The sequence below is a fragment of the Heterocephalus glaber genome, unplaced genomic scaffold, assembly GCF_053883595.1.
Source record: "Heterocephalus glaber isolate CG9 unplaced genomic scaffold, H.glaber_assembly_v1.0 deba00001444, whole genome shotgun sequence".
In the NCBI taxonomy this organism is placed as follows: Eukaryota; Metazoa; Chordata; class Mammalia; order Rodentia; family Bathyergidae; genus Heterocephalus; species Heterocephalus glaber.
This window is the reverse complement of record NW_028258297.1, coordinates 5,230,765-5,254,641: the sequence shown is the minus strand read 5'-3', so window position 1 is coordinate 5,254,641 and position 23,877 is coordinate 5,230,765. Positions and strand designations below refer to the sequence as shown.

The window sequence follows — 23,877 nt, the reverse complement described above, 5'->3', positions numbered from 1 at the left end:
TGTTTTTCAGTACTGGGGATCACACTCAAGACACTGTCCATCCCAAGCATGTTACCAGATTCTGGGGTTTCCGTAGACTCTAAGGATTCTTTCCAGGTTCTGAACACAGATGTGGACAAGACTTCTGAAAATGGTGGTGAGGTTTTACATTTATTAAGAGAGACAGCTCAAGGTGGGCATGAGGTTAATGGTGATGTCTTTTGTATCCCCCACTCCTCAGGCTGACATCAGATCTAGGCAGACCTATCAAAAACCTGCTTGATTTCACACCTCAAGAATTGAAGATGCACGCTACTAGGGCAGAGAAGCTCAGCCGGTCCCAGCACCTGGAAGGAAGCTCCCCTGCTACCATCCCAGGCTCCTAGGGCAGAGAAGGTGAGCCAGTCCCAGCACCCAGAAGGAAGCTCCACCGCCGCCATCCCAAGCTCCTAGGGCAGAGAAGGTGAGCCAGTCCCAGCACCCAGAAGGAAGCTCCACCGCCGCCATCCCAAGCTCCGAGGGCAGAGAAGGTGAGCTGGTCCCAGAACCTGGAAAGAAGCTCCCCTGCTGCCATCCCAAGCTCCTAGGGCACAGAAGGTGAGGCACGTGGGCACCAGAAGCACCCCCCCCCCGTGGAAATGAGAAGACAAATAAGCCTCAAAAACAGACTTCCAGATCACCTACAGCAACCCCAAAGGGAAACAAGATGGAACAATCTGATACTCAACCACCTGGACTCTCTGAACTGGCAACAAAAGAGGATCCGGGAAAAATGCAATCAGAAATAATTACTCAGATAACAGCAAAGATTTTGCTCATGGTGCAAGACATGATTAATAAATCTAGAGAGGACACAGATAAAAAATAGAGGATCTGAGGAATATGATGGAATCCCAACATAGGAAACAAATGGAATCCATAAAACAAATACAAACAGATTTCTAGGAGATTAAAAACTCCATCGAAAGTCTGCACAGCAGAATGAACCAATGTGAGGATAGAATTTCACATATAGAAGATAAGATTGCAGTTAGTGAGGAGGAAAAGAAAAATTGCTTTAAAATTGTAAGGAACATGAGAAATCAATCCAGCAGCTGCTAGACAATGCAAAGAAGAATAACATAAGACTGATTGGAGTCAATGAAGAAAGAGGAGAGAGTGCAGATGACATAAAAAAAACTCTTCACAGAAGTGATGGCAGAAAACTTCCCAAGGAGGGGAAAAGAACTTGACATACAGATAAGTGAGGTATATAGGACTCCAGCTAGCCTTAATCAAAAAAATCTACACATAAGCATATAATAGTTAGGATTCCAGAAATCCAACAGAAGAACAACATTCTACAAGCAGTGAGAGAAAAGAAACAAATCACATACAAAGGAAAGCCCATCAGAATCACAGCAGACTTCTCAATGCAAACCCTCAAGGCAAGAAGAGCTTGGAGTGATGTATTTCAAGCCCTAAAGGAAAACAGCCTCCAACCCAGATTGCTGTACCCTGCAAAACTATCTTTCAGAATGGATGGAGAAATAAGATACTTTCAGGATAAAGAGCACCTCAGGAACTTCATGAATACCAAACCAGTACTCCAAAAAATTTTAGACAATACCCTAGGAAAAGACAATGAAGATCACATCCACATCCCCAGAAAACCCAGCAGAATGAATCCATTGGGTGTGACAGATTAAACACAAAGGGGGGAGAATCCAACAAAAAGAAAAAGTCATGACAAGGCTTTTAAAGCTTTTGACTTCATCTCCCTAATGAGTGTGTAATTCAATCTTATTATTGTACTGATTAGTATTTTTCTGATTCTAGAGTTGCACACCACTCCTTGTGCTATACTGGCTATTATCTTCTTATGTCTACATTTTAATTGGGTTGTCTATTAATGAGCTCTAAGAATTCTTTATATATTCGGCTCATAGGTTATATGCATTGTAAATATGGTCTGTTTAAGGACTACTTTTCATTTTCATGATGTCATTTAAAGTTCTAAATTTTGATGGAATCTCATTTATCAATTTTTTTTCTTTTATACATCATGGTTTTTTGTATCCTAGGTAGTTCTTGCCTGCCCTGAATTCATAAATATTTTCCCTTATAATTTCTTCTTAAAGTTTTATACTTTTAGGCTTTCTTATTTAGGTTCATAGATCCCTTCAAGTTATTTTCATGTTTGGAAAAAAAGGGTTGAGGTTAGTTTTTTATATACGGATACCAGGTGTTCTAGTGCCATTTGCTGAAAACACTATCTCTTCCTTGGCTCTTGAGTTTATATTCTATAAAATGCTAATGTTAAATAATCTTTCTAAACTCAGTGGACCATATATGTATGGTTCTATTTCTAGATTCTCTGTTTTATTCAAATGATCTGTATGTCTTTCCTTACACCAACACTGCCTTGACTACTGTAGCTTTAGAAGAAGTCTTAAAATTAGGTACTAAACGTCTTTCAACACTGTTTTGGTTTTAAACTTTTCTAGGTCCTTTGTACTCCTACATAACTTTTAAATTTCAATATCCAATTCTTCATTTCTAGCAAGTATACACAGACCTGAATTTTTATATATACCTTGTGTTTTCTAATCCTGCTAAATTCAAGTACAAGTTCTAGGGGCTCCTAGAGATTTCTTAGTATTTTCTCTGTAGATGATCATTTCATCTACATATAAAGATTTTGCTTCTGCTGTGCCAATCCTATCCTAGTTGTGTCATTGTATTGCCAGACTATTATGGTGGGGAGCAGGTTTCAAAGTTTAATAGACAGATAAAGAGTAAGCATATTTGCCCTTGTTCCCCACCTTAAGGAGAAAGCATTGTACCTTCTCCATTCATACAAGGCCTTCCCACTGGAAGTATGGAGTACATGTCTTTAATCTGTTGAGAAGGTTCTGTTCTACTTCTAGTCGCCTGATAGCTTTTACTATGAACAGCTGTAGAATTTAGTCCAATACTTTTTCTCCAACTAGTGACAGGATCATATGGCTTTTTCCTTTCCTCTGTTAAAATGATGACTTCTGGGGGGATGGATCTTCCAATGCTGAACCAACACTGCCATCCCTGTAACAAAACCACTTTCTACATCCTGCCAGATCTGACTGCTAATAGTTTGTTTTGTTAAACAAATTTCTGTTTATGTTCATACTTATTTTCTTCTATTTTTATCCAGTTTTAGGATTAGCACAATGTTGAGTTCCTAAAATGAGGGAAGAAGTGTTCCTTCTTTTTTCTGCTTTAATTGTTTGATATAATTTATCAGTTAAAATGTTTATGAGCCTGCTGTTGTCATACAGGTAGGTTTTCAAGCTAGGAATATACTTTCTTTAATGGGTGCTATTCAAATTTTATATTTCCTCCAGAGTTAGTTTCATTAATTTGTCTTCCAAGTTACTTCTTAGAAGTTGTCAAATTTATTTCAAAAAAGATTTTTGTAATATGCTTTCTATATCCTTTTAAATTCTGTAAAATCTGTGGTAATGTCTCCTAGATCTTGATATTGTCATTTTAAAAATGTATAACTGATATTGTGTAACAGGAAGAAAAGGTCTAAAAGAGCAGGGGAATTGGGAGGGGTAGGGGTAGGGGAAGGGAAAAAAGGGAAAGGAAAAAATATGAGAAGAGGAAAAAAATGGAACCAAGGTCTTTGCAAATAGGGAAAGGTGGAGGGGGTGAAGGGAGGGCAAGAGAAGGGGAAAAAAATAAGAACCAAGAGACTCATGTAATGGTACAAGATCCCAATGATGAATGTAACTGTATTGTATACCTAAAATGTATCAATAAAGTTAATAGGGAAGAAAATAAAAGTATCACATAATAAAAGTGTTTGATAAATAAATTATATTTAGACCTAAAAAAAAAAAAGAATTAAAGATGCATGTAAAGGTACAAGATTCCCAATGATGAATGTACCTGTATTTTATACCTAAAATGTACCAATAAACTTAATGGAAAAAAAATATTGAAGATGGCACTCTCTCATTGGTCTCAGGTGCAGGATTGTTCTGTGCATGTGTCCGGGATCTCTGGGATTGCCAGGTAGTGCTGACTTGCCCAGCCGGTTGGCCACACCCTAATCTTCTGTCTCAAACTCACACTCTACCAATGAACTTCATCCCCCAGGCATAGAGAAAAAGTCTAGCTAGATACTGACAGGGTGAGCTGGGTGTAGTAGTACACACATAATTCTAGTACCCTGGGAGGCTGAGGTGAGAGGATCACAACTTGGAGTCCATCTACAGAAATTTAGCAACTTAATGAGATCTTTTGTCAAAATTGTAAAATACAATAAGAGGACTGAGGATATAGCTCAGGGTAAAGGCCCTGGATTCAATCCCGAGTACCCATAACTAACAAAAAAAGATTTGACAGAGCTCAGAACATCCCATCCCAAAATATGGCCCCTTGGCATATGAAAGCATTAAACTGAAGGAGTCTAAGAAATGCCAATGGGAGGAAGGACCCTTGTATTGTACATAGGTAACTTACCTTGTAGGCTGTTAGTCAGGAAGGTCAGCATTAGAAAAAGAGAGAAACTACTACCCCCACCTATTTCCCTTAGAAATGACTGAACAGCAATGACTGATACTCTAAATAAGTATCAATCACCTGGGTGTCGGACCAAGACCTCAACCCATCCCTTACCAAAAATCCTTGTTTGTTCTTTGTAAGCTTGCTACGTGACTTGCTTCCCCATTGGATCCTCATTTCATCAGTATTACCTAAGGGACTATACTTGTCGTAATCTTATTGGTTGATCATAATTTTGTCGCAACTTGTGATTTCCCACTGGGCCAATATTACCTAAGTGACTGTACTTGTAATCTTACTAGTTGACTATAGTTTTGTCCTACCTTAAAGCCTCCTCACCTTGTGGCTTTGCTCCATAAAAGGCCCCTGGGAAACAACGTCCTGGGCAACCCACTTTCCGGTCCCCCTTGTATCTCTCTTAGACAGAAGCTATCTTCCTCTCAATAAATTGTTTCTACTCTTAACCTTCATGTTCCTAGAATTCATTCTTTGATTTTATCATTACTTCTGTGAACAGATTTTGTTTGTTTGTTTGTTTGTTGTTGTTGTTGTTGTTGTTTTGGTACCAGGGATCGAACTGAGTACTTTGCACTTGTGAGGCAGGTGGCGGAACCACAGAGCTAAATCCCCAGCCCTTCTGTGAACAAATTTTTTTATGTCATTTGTACTTTCTCCTTTTTTGTGGATTCCTGTCAGTCTTATGTTATTCTTCGTTGCATCATCTAGTAGCTAGCTACTGGATCAATTTCTCATGGTCCCTTACTATTTTTAAGAAATCTCTCTTTTCATGGTCACTGACCGCAATCCTGTCTTCTATATCTGATATGCTATCTTCACATTCACTCAATCTGCTGTGAATACTTTCAATGGAGTTTTTTAATCTCCTGAACATGTGTTTGAATCTGTTTCATGGATTCCATTTCTTTCCTATGTTGGGCATTCATGGTTTCCATTTCTTTCCTATGCTGGGTATTCATGGCTTCCATCATAGTCCTGAGCTCATCTTTTCTTTTCATCTGTTTCTGTTCTAGTCTCTAATCACGTCTTTCATTCTGCTCACCATCTCTGTAGTTATTTGGGAAATTACTTCTGTTTTGAATTTTTCTAGAGCCTCATTCAACTGTTTTGTTACTTCCTGTGCCCAGCCCAAAATATGTCGTAGTAAATAAACCCTTCAATACAGCAAATTTACCCTTTGGGATAAGAATTTAGAAGAGGGTGGGGAGGGAGGGAGAGAGAGAGAGAAGGAGAGGAAAAGGTTAGAAGTGGGGCCAGAGGAGACAGGAATATCATGCAAATCGTAGGAAACTGTCGAAGACAGGAGGGAAAGACAGAGTGAAGGAACACTGATGAGAACAGAACAAGCTGACAGCCATAGGGAAGCTGGAAACTGTATTCACCTTCTTGTAGGACAGTCGAGAGAAGGGAAGAGAGGGAAAAACAATCCGAAATAGGACAAGAACGGGAACAAAGAGGGAAAGAAATGCAGAACAAGAGGGGAGAGAGAGAAAAACAGAAAAAGAAAAAAATATATATGTATATTTTAAAGGGGGCCTCCCTCAGGGTACATCTCAGTGTCCTGGTAGACAACGTGGGCAGTAATGGGCAGATCTAAGTCTATTAGTCTCAGCAAACCAGCTGTAGTTCACATAGATTCAGGCTGATTTCTGGCTGCAAGGCCCAAGTTGAGGTCCCTGACCTCTTGCAGGATTGAACTCTGCAAGGTTCTACTGCAGGATCCAGCTTTCCTTCTTCCAAAGTGAGCCCGGATTTCTATGGGAGGTGCTGATCCCACCAACTTGCCAACCATGGTGGTCCAGTGTACTTTTACTGCAGAGGTTTTCTTCACTTTCCCAGGAGGCTTCAATTTCCATTTAAGAGCCTCAGAGAGGCCCTCTCTCTGTTGTTCACTTCTGCTTGATCTTCTGGAGCTCACAACCATGGTCTTTATGGCCTCTCGGTGCCTCTGCAGTGCGGATTCAGATACTGTGCGGCCCTGCATGACAGCGAGCTCTGGGTGCACGGTGTACAGTGTCAAGACCGAGGGTCTGAGAGCGTGGCATTGGCCCATTCCTTGATTTTAGAGAACATGAATTTGCAGTTTGGATATCTAGCATTTGGAGGGTTACATCTATTCTGCCTACATCACTCTGACCCTGCCCTTCTGCCTCAAGACACCTCTGGGAGAAGGCCCTCTGGTACCTGATGGAAATATCGCCCTTGTCCTTCCTGGTGAACACAGACTTGCGGTGTTTCCAGTGCTCCACCTGCAGCTCCTGGCCCTTGGTTCTGTCAGGCTGGCCAGAGCTTGGCATTCTTCCTCGAGTCTAGTACTGAAACATGCACTTAACTGCCTCTTCGGGTGTCCCTGTCATCTCAGAGGCTCCTGTGTCACGTAACCCTTGGAATAGACACTTGGGCTGCTACTCTCTGGGACTCTATCTTTGGTCAGTCGAGTGTCCAGAGCCCCAGCCAACAGCTCGAGGCAGGGTGTGGGGCCACAATCTGTGAATTACTGCTAGGGGAGTTCGAGGCTCATGCATGCTTTGCCTTGTGGGCCAGTTGGTGTTCAGAAACTCTGCTTCCTCCCAGTTGAGGTGGGAAGACTCAGAAAGCCATGACGCTCACAGGGCAAGGTAACATTGGCTGAGGACCTGACTCTTCCGAACACTGCAGTAGAACTTAAAGTCCCCCTTTCCAGGAAGATTCGGATTTCCTATTAACTTATATTCAGTCCTTCCAAGAATGCTTTGTTCTTCTTTTCCTGGCCCGCGGCACCCACTGCTCCTGGAGTCATTTGCCACCCTCTGACTGCTTATGTGTACTCAGTGAACAGTGCCAGGCTTGGAGAGTCTTTTGTTCTCACCTAACAGGAGGCATTGATCTCCCAGCCCCTCCACCCTGTTCATCTAGATTATCTTTGTCTTTTTTTTTTCATTGTACCCCTCAAGCAGGCAGCCGTTGGGCTTGGCTGGTCCCCAGTAGCAAGGCTCTGCTTGGAGGGCCTGTGTCCCCTCTGAAACATGAGCTGAAGCTGGATCCTCCTCAACTCCCTCTCTGCGGTGGGCTGAGGCCACTGCAGAAAGGGCTGCCTGGTTGGATATGCCTTTCTGCCTTCACCTTGGGTTGGGGCAGCAGGCAGGACCTTAGAGGCACCACCTGCTGGTCCCTTCTTCAACTAACCTCTGAACCGTGAGAAATAAACATCGATTCTTTATCAGTAGCCTAGTCTCAGGTCTTCTGTTACAGTAACATGGGACAGATGGTAGAAGAAAAGGGTTTTCCTTTCTCTTCTCCTGCAATAGTGACTTTAAAAGGTAGAAGAAACTACATCATCCTTCAAGAATCTTTTGGATGAGGCTGGGAATGTAGATTGGGGGTGGAGTGGCCTAGCAGTCCTGAGGCCTGGGCTTCATTCCCAACACACACACACACACACACAAAGGAGAGGGAGAGGGAGGAGAAGGAAGAGGGAGATGAGAAGGAAGGAAAGGAGAAGGAGAAGGAGGAGAGGAAGAGGAAACAGAAGAAAGAGGGGAGGAGGAAGAGAAGAGAAGACAGAAGGGGGAAGGAAAAGAAGGGGAGAAAGAAGAGAGGATGAACAGAGAAATGATTAGAAGAAAGATGAGAAGAGGAAGAGAAGGAAAAATGATGGAAGAGAAGAAAGAGAAGAAGATGAAAGAAGTACTATAGGCCCATGACTGAAAATGCTGGAGACCCAATCCAGACAAGGGTATTGGCAGGGAGGTAGAAAGACTCAAGTCCTAACGGGATTGAAGAGGACAAGTCCCCGGGCTTGGTGACAGCTTGGACATGGGATGGGAGCAGATGCGGTGCTCAAGTGAGGACCCTGTGGTTCCTGGGGAGGAGGTGGCTGAGACTGGGAAGGCAGGAGCATGGAGCTCATGGGAGGAAAGAGGTGCTCCAATGCTCCAGGCCCCAACTCCCAGGATCAGAGAGCTGTCTAGGCCTCCTGCTACATTCAATCATGTGGCTAGTGCCATTCTGACCCTTCTGCCCAGAGCCCTTGTCACCCCATGTTCCCTAGAGGCTCTCCCCTGCCCTTCCACCACAGAGGACTGTGGGGAACAGGGAAAGGGGACATTGCTGGAACTCCTGCAGTGATTCCTAGTCTCCTGTGAGCCACAACAGCATGAGGGAAATTAGTTAATGTATAGACAGAAACGAGACTTAGAGAAGGAACAGGTATCTTGTTCGCTTTCTCCCATGGACGAGACAGGGCCCTGTGGGGAACAGGCAACAAGAGGGCATGGTGCAGCAAGGCCTGGCCAGGAAGAGGACTGTCTTCCTCCCCACCCATTCATCAAAAAACCATCAAGTATGATGTCCTGCAGACCTTAGCTACTCTCCTGGCTCCGGTTATATACCAGCCCCTCTTACCTTCCCCTGCTATTCCCTTATCTCTACCACTATAAATAAGCCAAGCTGCATTTGCCTGGGGTCTTTTTCTCCCATTTGGAGTTAGAGCCCCACCTGGACCCACCTGTTTCTCTTTGTTCTTTTGTATCTTTCTTTCTTAACCTTTTCTTTTCTTTTCTTTTTTAAAAAATTCTTTTATTGGTACATTGTATGTGTACAATGCATTTACATTTCTCACTGGGAACTTGTACCTTTACATGATGCATCTTGGTTTTTACTTTTCCCCCATTCCTAGCCCTCCCTTCATCCCCTTCACCCTTCCCTATCTACAATGACTTTGTTTCCATTTTTTCCATTTCTCATCATTTTTCCTTTCCCTTCTTTCCTTTCCCCTGCCCCTCCCACTTCCCCTACCCCTTTGGACCTTTTCTTCCTATTCCGCATTATCGATTATTCATTCTAATCATTGATACATTTTACGTATACAATATAATGACATTCATCATTGGAAATTTGCACCTTTACATAATCTCTCTTGGTTCTTATTTTTCCCCCCTTCCCCTGCCCTCCCTTGAACCCCTCCATCCCCCCCTATTTACAAAGACTTTGTTTCCATTTTTCCATTTTCTCATATTAATTCCATTCCCTTCTTTCTTTTCCCCCACCCCTCCCACTTCCCCTTCCCCTTTGCCCCTTTTCTTCCTATTTCACATTATCTATTATACCTTTTAGTTCTTAGTTACACTTTCAGTTTCTCACACTAGAGAAACTATTCAGTACATACACGTGTCCTATTTCACTTAAGAGTATGGCCTCCATGTGCATCCATTTAGCTATAAATGTCTCTAATTTCTCATTTTTTATCACTGAGTAGTACTCCATTTTAAAAACCCACATTGTCTTTATTCAGTCTCCAATTGATGGGAAGTTGGGCTGCTTCCAAGTTTTAGCTATCAAAAATTGTGCTGCTATGAGCATGGGTGCACATATATCACTGTGGTATGATTCTTTTAATTCTTTTGGGAAGATACCCAGCAGGGGAATAGCTGGGTCAAATGGGACTTTCAGTCCTAGTTCTTTGAGGTATCTGCATACTGACTTCCACAGTGCTTGCACCAGTCTACACTCCCACCAGCAGTGGAGCAGGGTTCCTCTTTCCCCACAGCCCCGCCAGCATTTGCTATTGGTTGATTTCATGATAGCAGCCATTCTTTCTGGGGTGAGGTGGAATCTCAGCATTGTTTTCATTTGCATCTCTGGAATGACCAGTGATGCTGATCTTTTTTTCATATGTTTATTTGCTATCTCTACTTTTTGAGAAATGTCTGTTCATTTCAGATGCCCATTTTTGGAGTGGCTCTTTAAATTTGGGAGGTCTGATTTTTTTAAGTTCTTTATAGATTCCAGATAGTAGACCTTTGTCTGAGGATCAGCAGGTGAAAATATTTTCCTCATTATGGGTTGTCTCTTCACACTGTTGGTGGTTTCTCTTGCTGTGCAGAAGCTTTTTAATAAGAAGAGATCCCACTTGTTGATTGGTTGTGCTAGTTCACCAGCAACTGAGGTTTTGTTCACAAAATCTTTTCCTACACCAATGTCTTCAAGAGTTCTACCTAACCTCTGTTACAGCCAGTTCAGCATTTCTATTTTAATATTTATATCTTTAATCCATTTCGATTTTAGTTTAGTGCATGGTGAGAGATATAGGTCTAGTTTTAATCTTTGGCAAGTTGAAACCCAATTTTTCCAGCATCATTTATTAAAGAGGCTATCTTTCCTCCAGTGAGGGTGTTTGGCTCCTTGATCGAAGATGACATGGCTGAGTGTGTCTGGAGTTGTTTCTGCATCTTCTAATCTGTTCCACTGGTCCTCAGGTCTGTTTCTTTGCCAGTACCATGCTGTTTTTATCACAGTAGATTTGTAGTATAGTTTCAAGTTGGAGATTGTGATACCCCCTGCCATGTCTCTGTTACCTAGAATTGCTTTTGCTATTCTGGGTCTCTTCTTGTTCCAAATGAATTTTTGGATTGTTTTCTCAAGGTCCATGAAGTATGCTGCTGAGATCTCAATTGGAATTGCATTAAATCTATATAGCAGTTTTGGAAGTATGGCCATTTTTACTATATTGATCCTTCCTACCCAGGAGCAGGGGATGTCTGTCCATTTTCTGATATCATCTTCAGTCTCTCTTTTCAGAGTGCTATAGTTTTCAGAGAAGAGGTTTTTGGTTTCTTTCATTAGCTTGATTCTTAGGTATTTCAGTGTTTTGGATGCTATTGGGAAAGGAATTGATTGGATTATTTCTCTCTCAGTGAGTCTGTTGTTTGTGTAGAGGAAAGCTATTGATTTTTGTGTGTTGACCTTGTATCCAGCCACAATACTGAATTTGGTTATTAAGTCTAGAAGACTTGGGCCAGGGATTTAGCTCAGTGGTTTCACCGCCTGCTGTGCAAACGAAAGGACCCAAGTTCAATTCCCAGTACCAAAAAATAAAATAAAATAAAATAAAATAAGATAAAATAAAAAATAGAAAGTCTAGAAGACTTTTGTTGGAGTTCTTGGGGTCTTCTATAGAGAGTACCATGTCATCTGCAAATAATGGCAGTTTTAATTCTTCATTTCCTATCTTTATTCTTTTTATTTCTTTCTCTTGTCTAATTGCCGTGGCTAATGTTTCCAAAACTATATTGAACAAGAGTGGTGGTAGAGGGCCGGGGATTTAGCTCAGTGGTTTTGCCACCTGCTACGCAAGTGCAAAGACCCGAGTTTGATCCCCGGTACCAAAAACCAAAAAAAACAGAGTGGTGGTAGTGGACATCCTTGTCTTGTTCCTGATTTTAGTGTGAAGGATTTCAGTTTGGATTTTTTTCCCCATTAACTTTATTGGTACATTTTAGGTATACAATACAGTTACATTCATCATTGGGATCTTGTACCATTACATGAGTCTCTTGGTTCTTATTTTTTTCCCCTTCCCTTGCCCTCCCTTCACCCCCTCCACCTTTCCCTATTTGCAAAGACCTTGTTTCCATTTTTTTCCTCTTCTCATATTTTTTCCTTTCCCTTTTTTCCCTTCCCCTACCCCTCCTAATTCCCCTGCTCTTTTAGACCTTTTCTTCCTGTTACACAATGTCAGTTACATAGTTTTAAAATTACAATATTAAGATCTAGGAGACATTACCATAGATTTGACAGAATTTAAAAGGATATAGAAAGCATATTACAAAAATCTTTTTTGAAATAAATTTGACAACTTCTAAGAAGTAACTTAAAAGACAAAATAATGAAACTAACTCTGGAGGAAATATAAAATTTGAGAAGCACCTATTAAAGAAAGTATATTCCTCACTTGAAAACCTACCTGTATGACAACAGCAGGCTCATAAACATTTTAACTGATAAATTATATCAAACAATTAAAGCAGAAAAAAGAAGGAACACTTCTTCCCTCATTTTAGGAACTCAACATTGTGCTAATCCTAAAACTGGATAAAGATAATAGAAGAAAAAAGTATGAACATAGATAGAAATTTGTTTAACAAAACAAACGATTAGAAGTCAGATCTGGCAGGATGTGGAAAGTGGTTTTGTAATAGGGATGGCAGTGTTGGTTCAGCATTGGAAGATCCATCCCCCCAGAAGTCATCATTTTAACAGAGGAAAGGAAAAAGCCATATGATCCTGTCACTAGTTGGAGAAAAAGTATTGGACTAAATTCTACAGCTGTTCATAGTAAAAGCTATCAGGCGACTAGAAGTAGAACAGAACCTTCTCAACAGATTAAAGACATGTACTCCATACTTCCAGTGGGAAGGCCTTGTATGAATGGAGAAAATACAATGCTTTCTCCTTAAGGTGGGGAAAAGGGCAAATATGCTTACTCTTTATCTGTCCATTAAACTTTGAAACCTAGGCCCCACCAAAATAGTCTGGCAATAAAATGACACAACTAGGATAGGATTGGCATGGCAGAAGCAAAATCTTTATATGTAGATGAAATGATCATCTACAGAGAAAATACTAAGAAATCTCTAGGAGCCCCTAGAACTTGTACTTGAATTTAGCAGGATTAGAAAACACAAGGTATATATAAAAATTCAGGTCTGTGTATACTTGCTAGAAATGAAGAATTGGATATTGAAATTTAAAAGTTATGTAGGAGTACAAAGGACCCAGAAAAGCCAAAAACAAAAACAAAAACAGTGTTGGAAGACGTTTAGCACCCAATTTTAAGACTTCTTCTAAAGCTACAGTAATCAAGGCAGTGTTGGTGTAAGGAAAGACATACAGATCATTTGAATAAAACAGAGAATCTAGAAATAGAACCACACATATATGGTCCACTGAGTTTTGAAAGATTATTTAACATTAGCATTTTATAGAATATAAACTCAAGAGCCGAGGAAGAGATAGTGTTTTCAGCAAATGGCACTAGAACACCTGGTATCCGTATATAAAAAATTAACCTCAACCCTTTTTTTCCGAACATGAAAATAACTTGAAGGAATCTATGAACCTAAATAAGAAAGCCTAAAAGTATAAAACTTTAAGAAGAAATTATAAGGGAAAATATTTATGAATTCAGGGCAGGCAAGAACTACCTAGGATACAAAAAACATGATGTATAAAAGAAAAAAAATTGATAAATGAGATTCCATCAAAATTTAGAACTTTAAATGACATCATGAAAATGAAAAGTAGTCCTTAAACAGACCATATTTACAACGCATATAACCTATGAGCAGAATATATAAAAAATTCTTAGAGCTCATTAATAGACAACCCAATTAAAATGTAGACATGAGAAGATGATAAATAGCCAGTATAGCACAAGGAGTGGTGTGCAACTCTAGAATCAGAAAAATACTAATCAGTACAATAATAAGATTGAATTACACACTCATTAGGGAGATGAAGTCAAAAGTTTTAAAAGCCTTGTCATGACTTTTTCTTTTTGTTGGATTCTCCCCCTTTGTGTTTAATCTGTCACACCCAATGGATTCATTCTGCTGGGTTTCCTGGGGTTGTGATCCTCATTGTCTTTTCCTAGGGTATTGTCTACAATTTTTTGGAGTGCTGGTTTGGTATTCATGAAGTTCCTGAGGTGCTCTTTATCCTGAAAGTATCTTATTTCTCCATCAATTTTGAAAGATAGTTTTGCAGGGTACAGCAATCTGGGTTGGAGGCTGTTTTCCTTTAGGGCTTGAAATACATCACTCCAAGCTCTTCTTGCCTTGAGGGTTTGCATTGAGAAGTCTGCTGTGATTCTGATGGGCTTTCCTTTGTATGTGATTTGTTTCTTTTCTCTCACTGCTTGTAGAATATTGTTCTTCTGTTGGATTTCTGGAATCCTAACTATTATATGCCTATGTGTAGATTTTTTTGATTAAGGCTAGCTGGAGTCCTATATGCCTCACTTATCTGCATGTCAAGTTCTTTTCCCCTCCTTGGGAAGTTTTCTGCCATCACTTCTGTGAAGAGTTTTTTTATGTCATCTGCACTCCCTCCTCTTTCTTCATTGACTCCAATCAGTCTTATGTTACTCTTCTTTGCATCGTCTAGCAGCTGCGGGATTGATTTCTCATGTTCCTTACAATTTTAAAGCAATTTTTCTTTTCCTCCTCACTAATTACAATCTTATCTTCTATATCTGAAATTCTATCCTCACATTGGTTCATTCTGCTATGCAGACTTTCGATGGAGTTTTTAATCTCTTGGAAATCTGTTTGTATCTGTTTTATGGTTTCCATTTGTTTCCTATGTTGGGATTCCATCATATTCCTCAGATCCTCTATTTTTTTATATGTGTCTTCTCTAGATTTATTAATCACGTCTTGCACCATGAGCAAAATCTTTGCTGTTATCTGAGTAATTATTTCTGATTGCATTTTTCCCAGATCCTCTTTTGTTGCCAGTTCAGAGAGTCCAGGTGGTTGAGTATCAGAGTGTTCCATCTCATTTCCCTTTGGGGTTGCTGTAGGTGATCCAGAAGTCTGTTTTTGAGGCTTGTTTATGTGTCTTCTCATTTCCACGGGTGGGGGGTGCTTCTGGCACCCACGTGGCTCACCTTCACTGCCCTAGGAGCTTGGGATGGCAGCGGAGGAGCTTCCTACCAGGTGCTGGGACCACCTCAGCTTCTCTGCACTAGGAGCCTGGGATGGAGGCGGGGAGCTTCCTTCCAGGTGCTGGGACCAACTCCAGGATTTCAGGTTTTGACCATTTAGTATGATACTGGCTGTTGAGTTTTCATAGATGGCTTTTATCAGTTTGAGGTAGAGACCATCTATTCAAATTTTTTGTAGGGTTTTTGTCATAAATGCATGTTGGATTTTGTCAAATGCTTTTTCTGCATCTATGGAGATAATCATATGGTTTTTGTCCTTGGCTCTATTGATAGTGTATTACATTGATTGATTTGCATATGTTGATTCATCCCTGCATCCCTGGGATGAATCCCACTTCATCCGGCTGCATGACCTTCTTGATGATCTTCTGCATTCTATTTGCCAGTATCTTAGTAAGGATTTTTGCATCTATATTCATTAGTGAGATTGGCCTATAGCTCTCTTTTTTGGTTGGGTCTTTCTCTGCTTTGGGCATCAAGGTGATGCTTGCTTCCAGGAATGAATTTGGGAGTATTGCTTCACTTTCAATTACATTGAAGCATTTAAAAAGGAGTGGCTGTAGTTCCTCTCTAAATGTGTTGTAGAATTCAGCCCTGAAGCCATCAGGACGTGGGCTTTTCTTAGTTGGTAAATTTTTAATTACATTTTCAATTTCATTGGTTGGTATTGGGTTCTTTAGAATTTTTGGTCTTCTTCGTTCAACTTTGTTAATTCATATGTATCTAGGAATCTGTCCATTTCTTCTGTGTTTTCAATCTTATTGGCATATAGGTTCTGGAAGCAGGTATTGATCCTCTGGTGTCCTGCTGGGCCTGTTGTAATTTCACCCTTTTCATTCCTAATTGCATGGATTTCGGCCTTTTCTTTTGTTTTTCTGATAAGGTTGGCTAAGGGTTTGTCAATTTTGTTTATTCTTTCAAAGAACCAACTCTTGGCTTCATTGATTTTTTGTATCATTCTCTTAGTCTCCATTAAATTGATTTCCGCTCTGATCTTTATAATTTCCTCCCATGTATGAGCTTTGGGTTTGTCCTGCTCTTCTTTTTCTAGGAGGTTGAGCATCAGGTTGTTTAATTGGGCTCATTCTGCTTTCCTAATATGTGTATTCACAGCTATGAATTTCCCTCATAAGACTGCTTTCATTGTGTCCCACAGATTCTGATATATTGTATTGTCATTGTCATTTAATTGAAGGAAGTGTCTGGTTTCTTCTTTAAGTTTCTCTGTGATTCACTGGTTATTCAGAAGTGTGTTGTTCAATTTCCACATGTTTATGAAATTTTTCGAGTTTCTTTTGCTATGGATCTCCAATTTCATCGCACTATGGTATGAAAATATACAGGGGATAGCTTCAGTTCCTTTGCACATCCATAAACATGTTCTATGCATGAGTATGTGGTCTCTTTTGGAGAACAACTCATGTGCAGCTGAGAAGAATATGTATTCTGATTTTGTGGAGTGGAACACTCTGTAAACATCTATTAAGCTCATTTGTTCAAGAGTTCGATTGAGTTCTAGTATTTCATTACTTATTTTTTGTCTAGTTGATCTATCTATTTGTGACAGAGGGGTATTGAGGTCCCCACTACAACTGTATTAGTGCATATATGACCTTTCATGTCCGTTAGTATTTGTTTTATATAGTTGGGTGCACTAGTATTTGGTGCATAGATATTTATGATTATCATCTCTTCCTGTTGGATTGTTCCCTTTACAAGGATGTAGTGTCCTTCTTTGTCTCTCTTAATCAGTGTTGGTTTGAAGTCTACTTGATCTGGAAAGAGGATAGCTACTCTTGCTTTTTGGGGGGTTCCCATAGCGTGGAGTATAGTTTTCCACCCTTTAACATTCAGTCTATGGGTTTCATTTTGAATTAAGTGTTCCTTGTATGCAGCATATTGTTGGAGTTTGCTTCTTGACCTATTCTGCCAGTCTGTTTCTTTTGATTGGTGAATTGAAACCATTCACATTAATGGTTATAACTGACACATTTTGACTTATCATTGTCATGACTTTTTCTTTTTGTTGGATTCTGCCCCTTTACATTTAATTTCTTGTCGTGCCTGATGGGTTCATTCTGCTGTGCTTACTGGGGTTGTGATCCTCATTGTCTGTTCCTAGGATATTGTCTAAAAGGTTTTGGAGTGCTGGTTTGGTATTCATGAAGTTCCTAAGGTGCTCTTCGTGATAAAAGTATCTTATTTCTCCATCAATTTTGAAAGATAGTTTTGCAGGGTACATTAATCTGGGTTGGAGGCTGTTTTCCATTAGGGCTTGGAATGCGTCACTCCAAGATCTTCTTGCCTTGATGGTTTGTGTTGAGAAGTCTGCTGTGATTCTGATGGGCTTTCCTTTGTATGTGATTTGTTTCTTTTCTCTCACTGCTTGTAGAATGTTGTTCTTCTGTTGAATTTCTGGAATCTTAACAATTATATGCCTATGTGTAGATTTTTTTTGATCAAGGCTATTTGGAGTCCTATATGCCTCACTTATCTGTATGTCAAGTTCTTTTCCCCTGCTTGGGAAGGTTTCTGCCATTACTTCTGTGAACAGTTTGTTTATGTCATCTGCACTCTCTCCTGTTTCTTCCTTGACTCCAGTCAGTCTTATGTTATTCTTCTTTCCATCGTCTAGCAGCTGCTGGATTGATTTCTCATGGTCCCTTACAATTTTGAAGCAATTTTTCTTTTCCTGGTCACTAATTTCAATCTTATCTTCTATATCTGAAATTCTCTCCTCACATGGCTCATTCTTCTGTGTAGACATTCAATGGACTCTTTGATCTCCTGGACATCTATTTGCAACTGTTTTATGGATTCCATGTGTTTCCTATGTTGGAATTCCATCATGTTCCTCAGCTCCTCTCTAGATTTATTAATCATGTCTTGCACTACAAGCACAATCTCTGCTGTTATCTGAGTAATTATTTCTGATTTCATTTTTTCCAGATCCTCATTTGTTGCCAGTTCAGGGAGTCCAGGTGGTTGACTATCAGAGAGTTCCATCTCATTTCCCTTTGGGGTTGCTGTAGGTGATCTGGAAGTCTGGTTTTGAGACTTGTTTACGTGTCTTCTCATTTCGACTGGGGGTTGGGGGGTGCTGTTGGCACCCATGAGACTCACCTCCTCTGAGCTGGTAGCTGTAGGACAGCAGCTCAGAACCCCCTTACTCTGGGCTGGGAGCAGCGGGATGGATGATGACCCAGAAGCCCCTTCCTCTGGGCTGGGAGCGGCAGGATAGACGGCGGCCAGGAAGTCCCTTACTCTGGGCCAGGATTGGTGGGATGGATGGCACCATGGAAGACCCTACCTCTGGACTGAGAGCAGTGGGACTGTGGCTCAGAAGCCCCTTCCTCTGGGCCAGGAACTGTGGGATGCACAGCCTCTCTAAATTTTCTCAATCTCCCACCTCATTTTTCACTCCATGGACCCTTTAGCCACATGGGGCGGTGGGGGGTTAATGAGGAACTTATATTGATTAGGAATTTGTCTGTCCCCAGGATGTCTTCAGCTGATGTAATCCTGTCCTGGAGCATCACAGCCTCACAGGACCATTGAGGTCTTAGCTGTGACCCGAGGCAAAAACGGAGTTATGTGTGAACATGACATAGCTGGCCTGTAGGCAGGAAAACTACATCTAATGATAATTTTAATGTGGAATGACTTTTCCCAAAATTTATGAAGAATTGCTCCCATCAGAGGACCATCTCCACGGCTTCCTCTTTGACCCTTTCCCAGCCTCTCCACCCTAGTGTCTCCACAGCGCAAGACTGAGTCCAGGCTGCTGGGGAGGCTCTAGAGTAGTCATGGTGGGTGTGTCATATTGGATCTGGGTGTGCTAACTGGTGGGTTCCCTCTAGCAGTGCTCTGGCTGGTGACCTAGATGCAGCTCTCCTTATACTGGGGACAGGGCTCAGAGTCTACCTTGGCCAGCAGTGACCACATCATCTGTGATGACCCAAGGGCAGCATCTGCATGACATATCCTGGTGGGGAACAAAGACATAGGGCCCTCTTGGGAGAACAGGCCACAGAAGGACACTGTCACTACACTGTGACCTCCATCCTGTGGCAGGGAGCTCTTCTGGCTTCTCCATGGCTTGGTGAATCAGCCTTCCAGCCCTCATGTTTTCAAGCAGTGTCTGTGATCTCTTCTCAAGAACCAGTGAACTTTGGGGGGCACCTGCTGAGGATGCACAGACACCCTGGGCTTGTTTTGGGGATAGGGCAAAGCCAAGGGGATCCTGTGGTATCAGAAGTTTCAGCCCTGAGGCAACTAGCTTCATGGTTTCCACTCCTGGTGAGGCAGAGCACTGTGGTGGAAGGAGTGGAGAGGCAGAGGGAATGGGGTGTGCTGTAGCCCTTGGCGTCTTCCTTTTTGTCCCACTGCTTTTGTCCCACTCAGGCCCTCAGCCTATTGGATGGTGCTGCTGCCCACATTCAGCATGGGTCTCCACTCAATTTGCTGTCCCACCTGCCAATCATCTCTGTAAATGCCCTCACAGCCTCACCTGCACACACCCTACAGTGTGCTTTAAATTCCCTAGGTGTCCCTCAATCCAATAAATTGACAAGATTAGTCATCACAAATGGGATATTATTCCGTCTTTGAAAGGAAAGCAGCTGGGTATCGTGGAGCACACCTGTAATCCTAGCTGCTCAGGAGGCTGAGACAAGGGGATAATGACTTTGAGGCCAGGCTGAGTAACTTAGGAAGACACCCCTCTAAAATAGGAAGAGGAGGAAGAGGAAGAAGAAAAACATACATTCTGACACTCGCTATAATATATTTGAGACATTATGCTAAGACATACTCTAGGCAAAAGAAAGACAAATACTTTCCACTTCTGTGAGGCACATGGGTTTGTCACAATCACAAGAACACAGATGGTGGGGGAGGCTGAAGGAATGGGGAGTTAGTTAGTGGGTGCAGAGTTTTAGTTTGGAAAGATAAAAAGAATTCTACAGAAGGATGGCAACAATGTCTTCAGAACAACATGAATGGACTTAGTGCAACTGAGCTGGATGTTTAAAAAATGGTTAAATCTCATGCAAGATTATACTTTACTACAATTTTTTAAAAACAAGCCAGGTGTAGTGGTGCATGCCTGTAATCCCAGCACTGTGGGAGGCTGAGTCAGGAAGGTGGCAAGTTTGAGCCCAGCAGGGGGTAGCCTAGTGACTTAGCAAGACCCTGTCTCAAAATTTAAAATGAGAAAAGGGCTTGGGGTGTAGCTCACTGCAAAGGCCCTGGGTTCAATCCCCAGTAACACACACACACACACACACACACACACACACACACACACACACTAGAATAGGATAGTGAATTTCTGCCAGAGCTGGGACTCTGGGCCAAGAAGAAGCTCTAACTGGAGCCTGGAATGAGGCCAGAGGCCGGCAGTGAGGATGGAAATGCCCAGCAAGGTGTGCGAAGGAGTCGCAGCAGCTGCGCCCAGACACCTGGTGGCTGGCACAGGAGCTGAGGGGAGGCTCCCAGAGTTTGCTAGGCCCAGGGTGTGGGTAACTGGGTGAAGGTTGCTGGTGCTCACATGGCCAGTGGCGCAGGGAGGAGGGAGCAGGCTCTCCTCTCATCCCTTCTAGACCCAGCCTGGCCAAGGTTGGTGACTCTGTACTTCCAGCTCCTAGAGTTGAAACTACCCCTGGTGTTCACAGCGCCTACCTGCAACTCCTCCAAACCTGGGTGTGGCGGTCAATTCCTACTGATACAGGGGGAATAGATGTAACTCCCAATCGGCTAGATATCCAAAACGCAAGTTTGCGTTCTCTGAAATCAAAGAATGAATTCTAGGAACAACAAAGGTCAAGAGTAGGAAAAACTTATTGAGAGAAAGATAGCTTCTGTCTAAGAGAGCCAGAAGAGGGGTTGGAAAATGGGTTGCCAGGGATCCTATTTCTCAGGGGGTTCTTATGGAGCAAAGCCACATGGTGAGGGGGGGTTCAGGGTGGGACAAAACTATAGTCAATTAGTAACATTACAAGTACAGTCACTTAGGTGATATTGATCCAATGGGAAATCACAAGGTGGGACAAAACTGTGATCAACCAATTAGATTATGACAAACATAGTCTCTTGGGTAATATTGATGAAATGGGGATCAAATAGGGAAGCTAGTCCTGTAGCAAGCATTTTAGTAAGGGATGAGTCAGGGACCTTTCCTAGAAGGGATGGGTTAAGGTCTTGGTCTCCCACCCAGGTGGTTGATACCTATTTAGAACATCAATCACTGTTATTCATCCTAGGGGAAGTAGGTGGATGTAGTAGTTTTCTCTCCTTTAATAATCCTAACCAGTGAATGTGCCTCAATTGTTTTTCTATGCTGAAGGCCCAGCGTTGTCAAACTGCCTTATAATAATTTCTAACTAACTTAGCTATCTGCAATATTATCATTCGGGCTGGTTGTCTGGTATATAGTCAACATGTGGAGCCAGGTATGGTGGTGCACACCTGTAACCCCAGCACTCTGGAGGCTGAGGCAGGACCCCTGGAAGTTTGAGACCATCCTAGGCTGCATAGCAAGGCCAGGTCTCCAAACCAAAATAATTATAAAGTCACCACATTTACTGAAAATTAGCCAGTGCCAGATCATTGTGATATAGGAGAAAATATAACCCTTCGCCAGACAGAATATGCCCAGAGTGTCCATGGGAATGCACTGTTCGTAAACCACGTGGTCAGTGTTATTTTGTTGTAACAGCCACGTGGCACAGAGAGGGCAGTGAAATCATCAGGCCTCCGTTTCCCCAACTTCCAGCCCAGCACTGCCCTTCCCCATGCCCAGCACCTATCAATTACAGCTTGTACTTACTATAAATGACACTTCCACAGGGAATCTTCCAGCCACTGTCATTATGTGATAAATCCCTATCACATACCGTGAATCAAACATAATCATTCCAAACAAACAAAAACTTCAAGAAAACAAAGCAAAGATACTGAATTGAATTGTTTACACGATGGGGCCTGATTTATGCTGGCTGTCCTGGGAAAAAAAGAAATGGGAAAGGGTTAAAGGGACCTGGGGGTGTTGGCACATGTCTGTAACCCCAGTCAGCACTCAGGAGGCTGAGGCAGGAGTATCTCCAGTTCGAGGCCAACCTGGGATACATAGCAAGACCCTGTCTCAAATCCCCTTCGCCTCAAGAAAGAGAAGGAAGAAAAGAAAATGTCAGAGGGATGTTAAGGACATACGTTGGCTCCACCTGCGACTTTCTCCTGGACTTGAATGAAAAGAAACAGAAAAGACAGCAGAGTGTGATGGCGCATGCCTGGGAGGCAGAAAGCAGGAGGATGGCAAATTCGAGACCAATTTAGTGAGACCTTGTTTCAGAATGTTAAAAAGGGCGGGGCATGTACCTCAGTGGGAGGCTCCTGGGTTCAACCTCCAGTTAAAAACAAACAAACAAACAAAAAGAAGAGGAGTCCAATGATTCCCCAACCCCAACATCCCTCCACCCCTCCTTTTGGGGGAAAACGCCTCCCTCCCAGGTTGGGTGATCCTCGGCCCCGCCCATTAGCCGGGAAGAAGGGCGCGGCGGGCGTCTTGCCCAACCATTGGGCCTCTTGCAGGCTCATTTGCATGCCCTGGGGGCGGGGCTGTGGTTGCGGTGCCTGGGCAGCTGCCCCACCCAGCACTGCCTAGCTGGCTACTGCCCGCGAGTGCAGACCCTGTCCGCGACCCGGCTCCCGCCTCTCCCGTAGCGGCCATGTATGACCCCGAGCGCGGCTGGAGCCTGTCCTTCACGGGCTGCGGCTTCCTGGGCTTTTATTACGTGGGGGCGACCCGCTGCCTCAGCGAGCGCGCCCCGCATCTCCTGCGCGATGCACGCATGTTCTTTGGCTCCTCTTCAGGGGCGCTGCACGGGGTCACCTTCCTGGCCGGGGTCTCGACCGGTGAGTCCCGGGCCCGGGGTGTGGGGGCGCCTGCTCAGCCGGGATGCCGGGGCTCCCTGGCTAGGTTGCACGCACACCCCGGGTGCGCGCTGCAGGTCCCCTTTCAGACTGATGTCGCCCCCACAGGGCCCTAGAAGGCGTGGGAACTTTGGGACGTGCAGGCAGGAGCGGGGCTTCTGGAGTCGGGGACGTTTGCGCCTCCCTACCCAAGGGGACCCCTCCCTTGAAGGGAGCCCCCGGCCCCAGGACACAGCCGGGTCACCCCAGAGCCAAGAGGAGGAGGCTGCAGGACCCTGGGGTAAGGGAGCAGAAGGTGATGCTGCCTCTACCTTCTGAGCTCCCAGGCAACCTGACCCTGGGTGTGACCCAGAGCTGGCCTTGGCTTCTGTTCAACAAGAAACTGAAGGCATCCGAACTGCGTGTGCCTCTGTGTGTGTGTGTGTGTGTGTGTGTGTGTGTGTGTGTGTGTGTGTGTTACTGGGGATAGGATCCAACACCTTCACAGTAAACTACATCCTCAACCTCTTCCACCTCCTTTTATGCTTTTTATTTTTAATTTGTTATTTTGAGACAGAGTCTTGCTAAGTCACTAAGTGGCCCAGGCTGTGCTCGAACTTGCAATCCTCCAGCCTCATTTTGGTGGCGGCCAGCCCTCTTGGGGTGACCCTTCCGCAGCCTCCAAGGCAGACCACTGAAAGGGAACACGATGCTGAATGGGAAGATTGTTTCCCTCTCTTCCCTCCTCTGGTGTTGGGGACCCTCCCTGGGGGCTGGAATGGACTCCTGGACTCCTCCCATCCCACCTTCTCCCCCAACCTTCACTGACCTGGGCCAGCCCTCACCTGCCCAGCTCGGTGTCCCTGACAGTGACACCTGGACAGTTGATTCTTGGCCTAATTAAACATTTGTCCATGCAGCAGGGAAGGGGGGAGGTGGAGTTTTTCTTCCTT

General features: G+C 43.1%; 2 protein-coding genes and 1 pseudogene across 7 annotated transcripts in view; 2 read left to right on the top strand and 1 right to left on the bottom strand.

Annotated features, from left to right (window-relative positions):
• LOC101707689 (sorting and assembly machinery component 50 homolog) overlaps nucleotides 1–3,910 on the top strand; it is a 28,205-nt gene extending 24,295 nt beyond the window's left edge. The window contains exons 8-9 of one of the 3 annotated variants that reach the window (XR_015452226.1): nucleotides 11–133; nucleotides 221–3,910. Coding sequence is in view for 1 of the 3 variants with exons in the window: in XM_087213732.1 (XP_087069858.1) it covers nucleotides 11–76 (66 nt within the window). In the remaining 2 variants the exon portion in view is untranslated. Of the gene's footprint in view, nucleotides 1–10 lie in introns of all 3 variants that reach the window. The other 2 variants (XR_015452225.1, XM_087213732.1) reach the window with 2 other exon arrangements.
• LOC147827444 (eukaryotic translation initiation factor 1 pseudogene) overlaps nucleotides 132–23,877 on the bottom strand; it is a 41,962-nt pseudogene continuing 18,216 nt past the window's right edge. The window contains exon 3 of the transcript XR_015452229.1: nucleotides 132–23,618. The product of XR_015452229.1 is annotated as a eukaryotic translation initiation factor 1 pseudogene, transcript variant X2 (transcript). The remainder of the gene's footprint in view (nucleotides 23,619–23,877) is intronic.
• The window catches only part of LOC147827445 (1-acylglycerol-3-phosphate O-acyltransferase PNPLA3-like), a 14,496-nt gene continuing 13,359 nt past the window's right edge, over nucleotides 22,741–23,877 (top strand). For all 3 annotated transcript variants that reach the window (XM_087213728.1, XM_087213727.1, XM_087213725.1), the window contains exon 1: nucleotides 22,741–22,927. In XM_087213728.1, coding sequence (XP_087069854.1) covers nucleotides 22,741–22,927 — 187 coding nt within the window. The remainder of the gene's footprint in view (nucleotides 22,928–23,877) is intronic.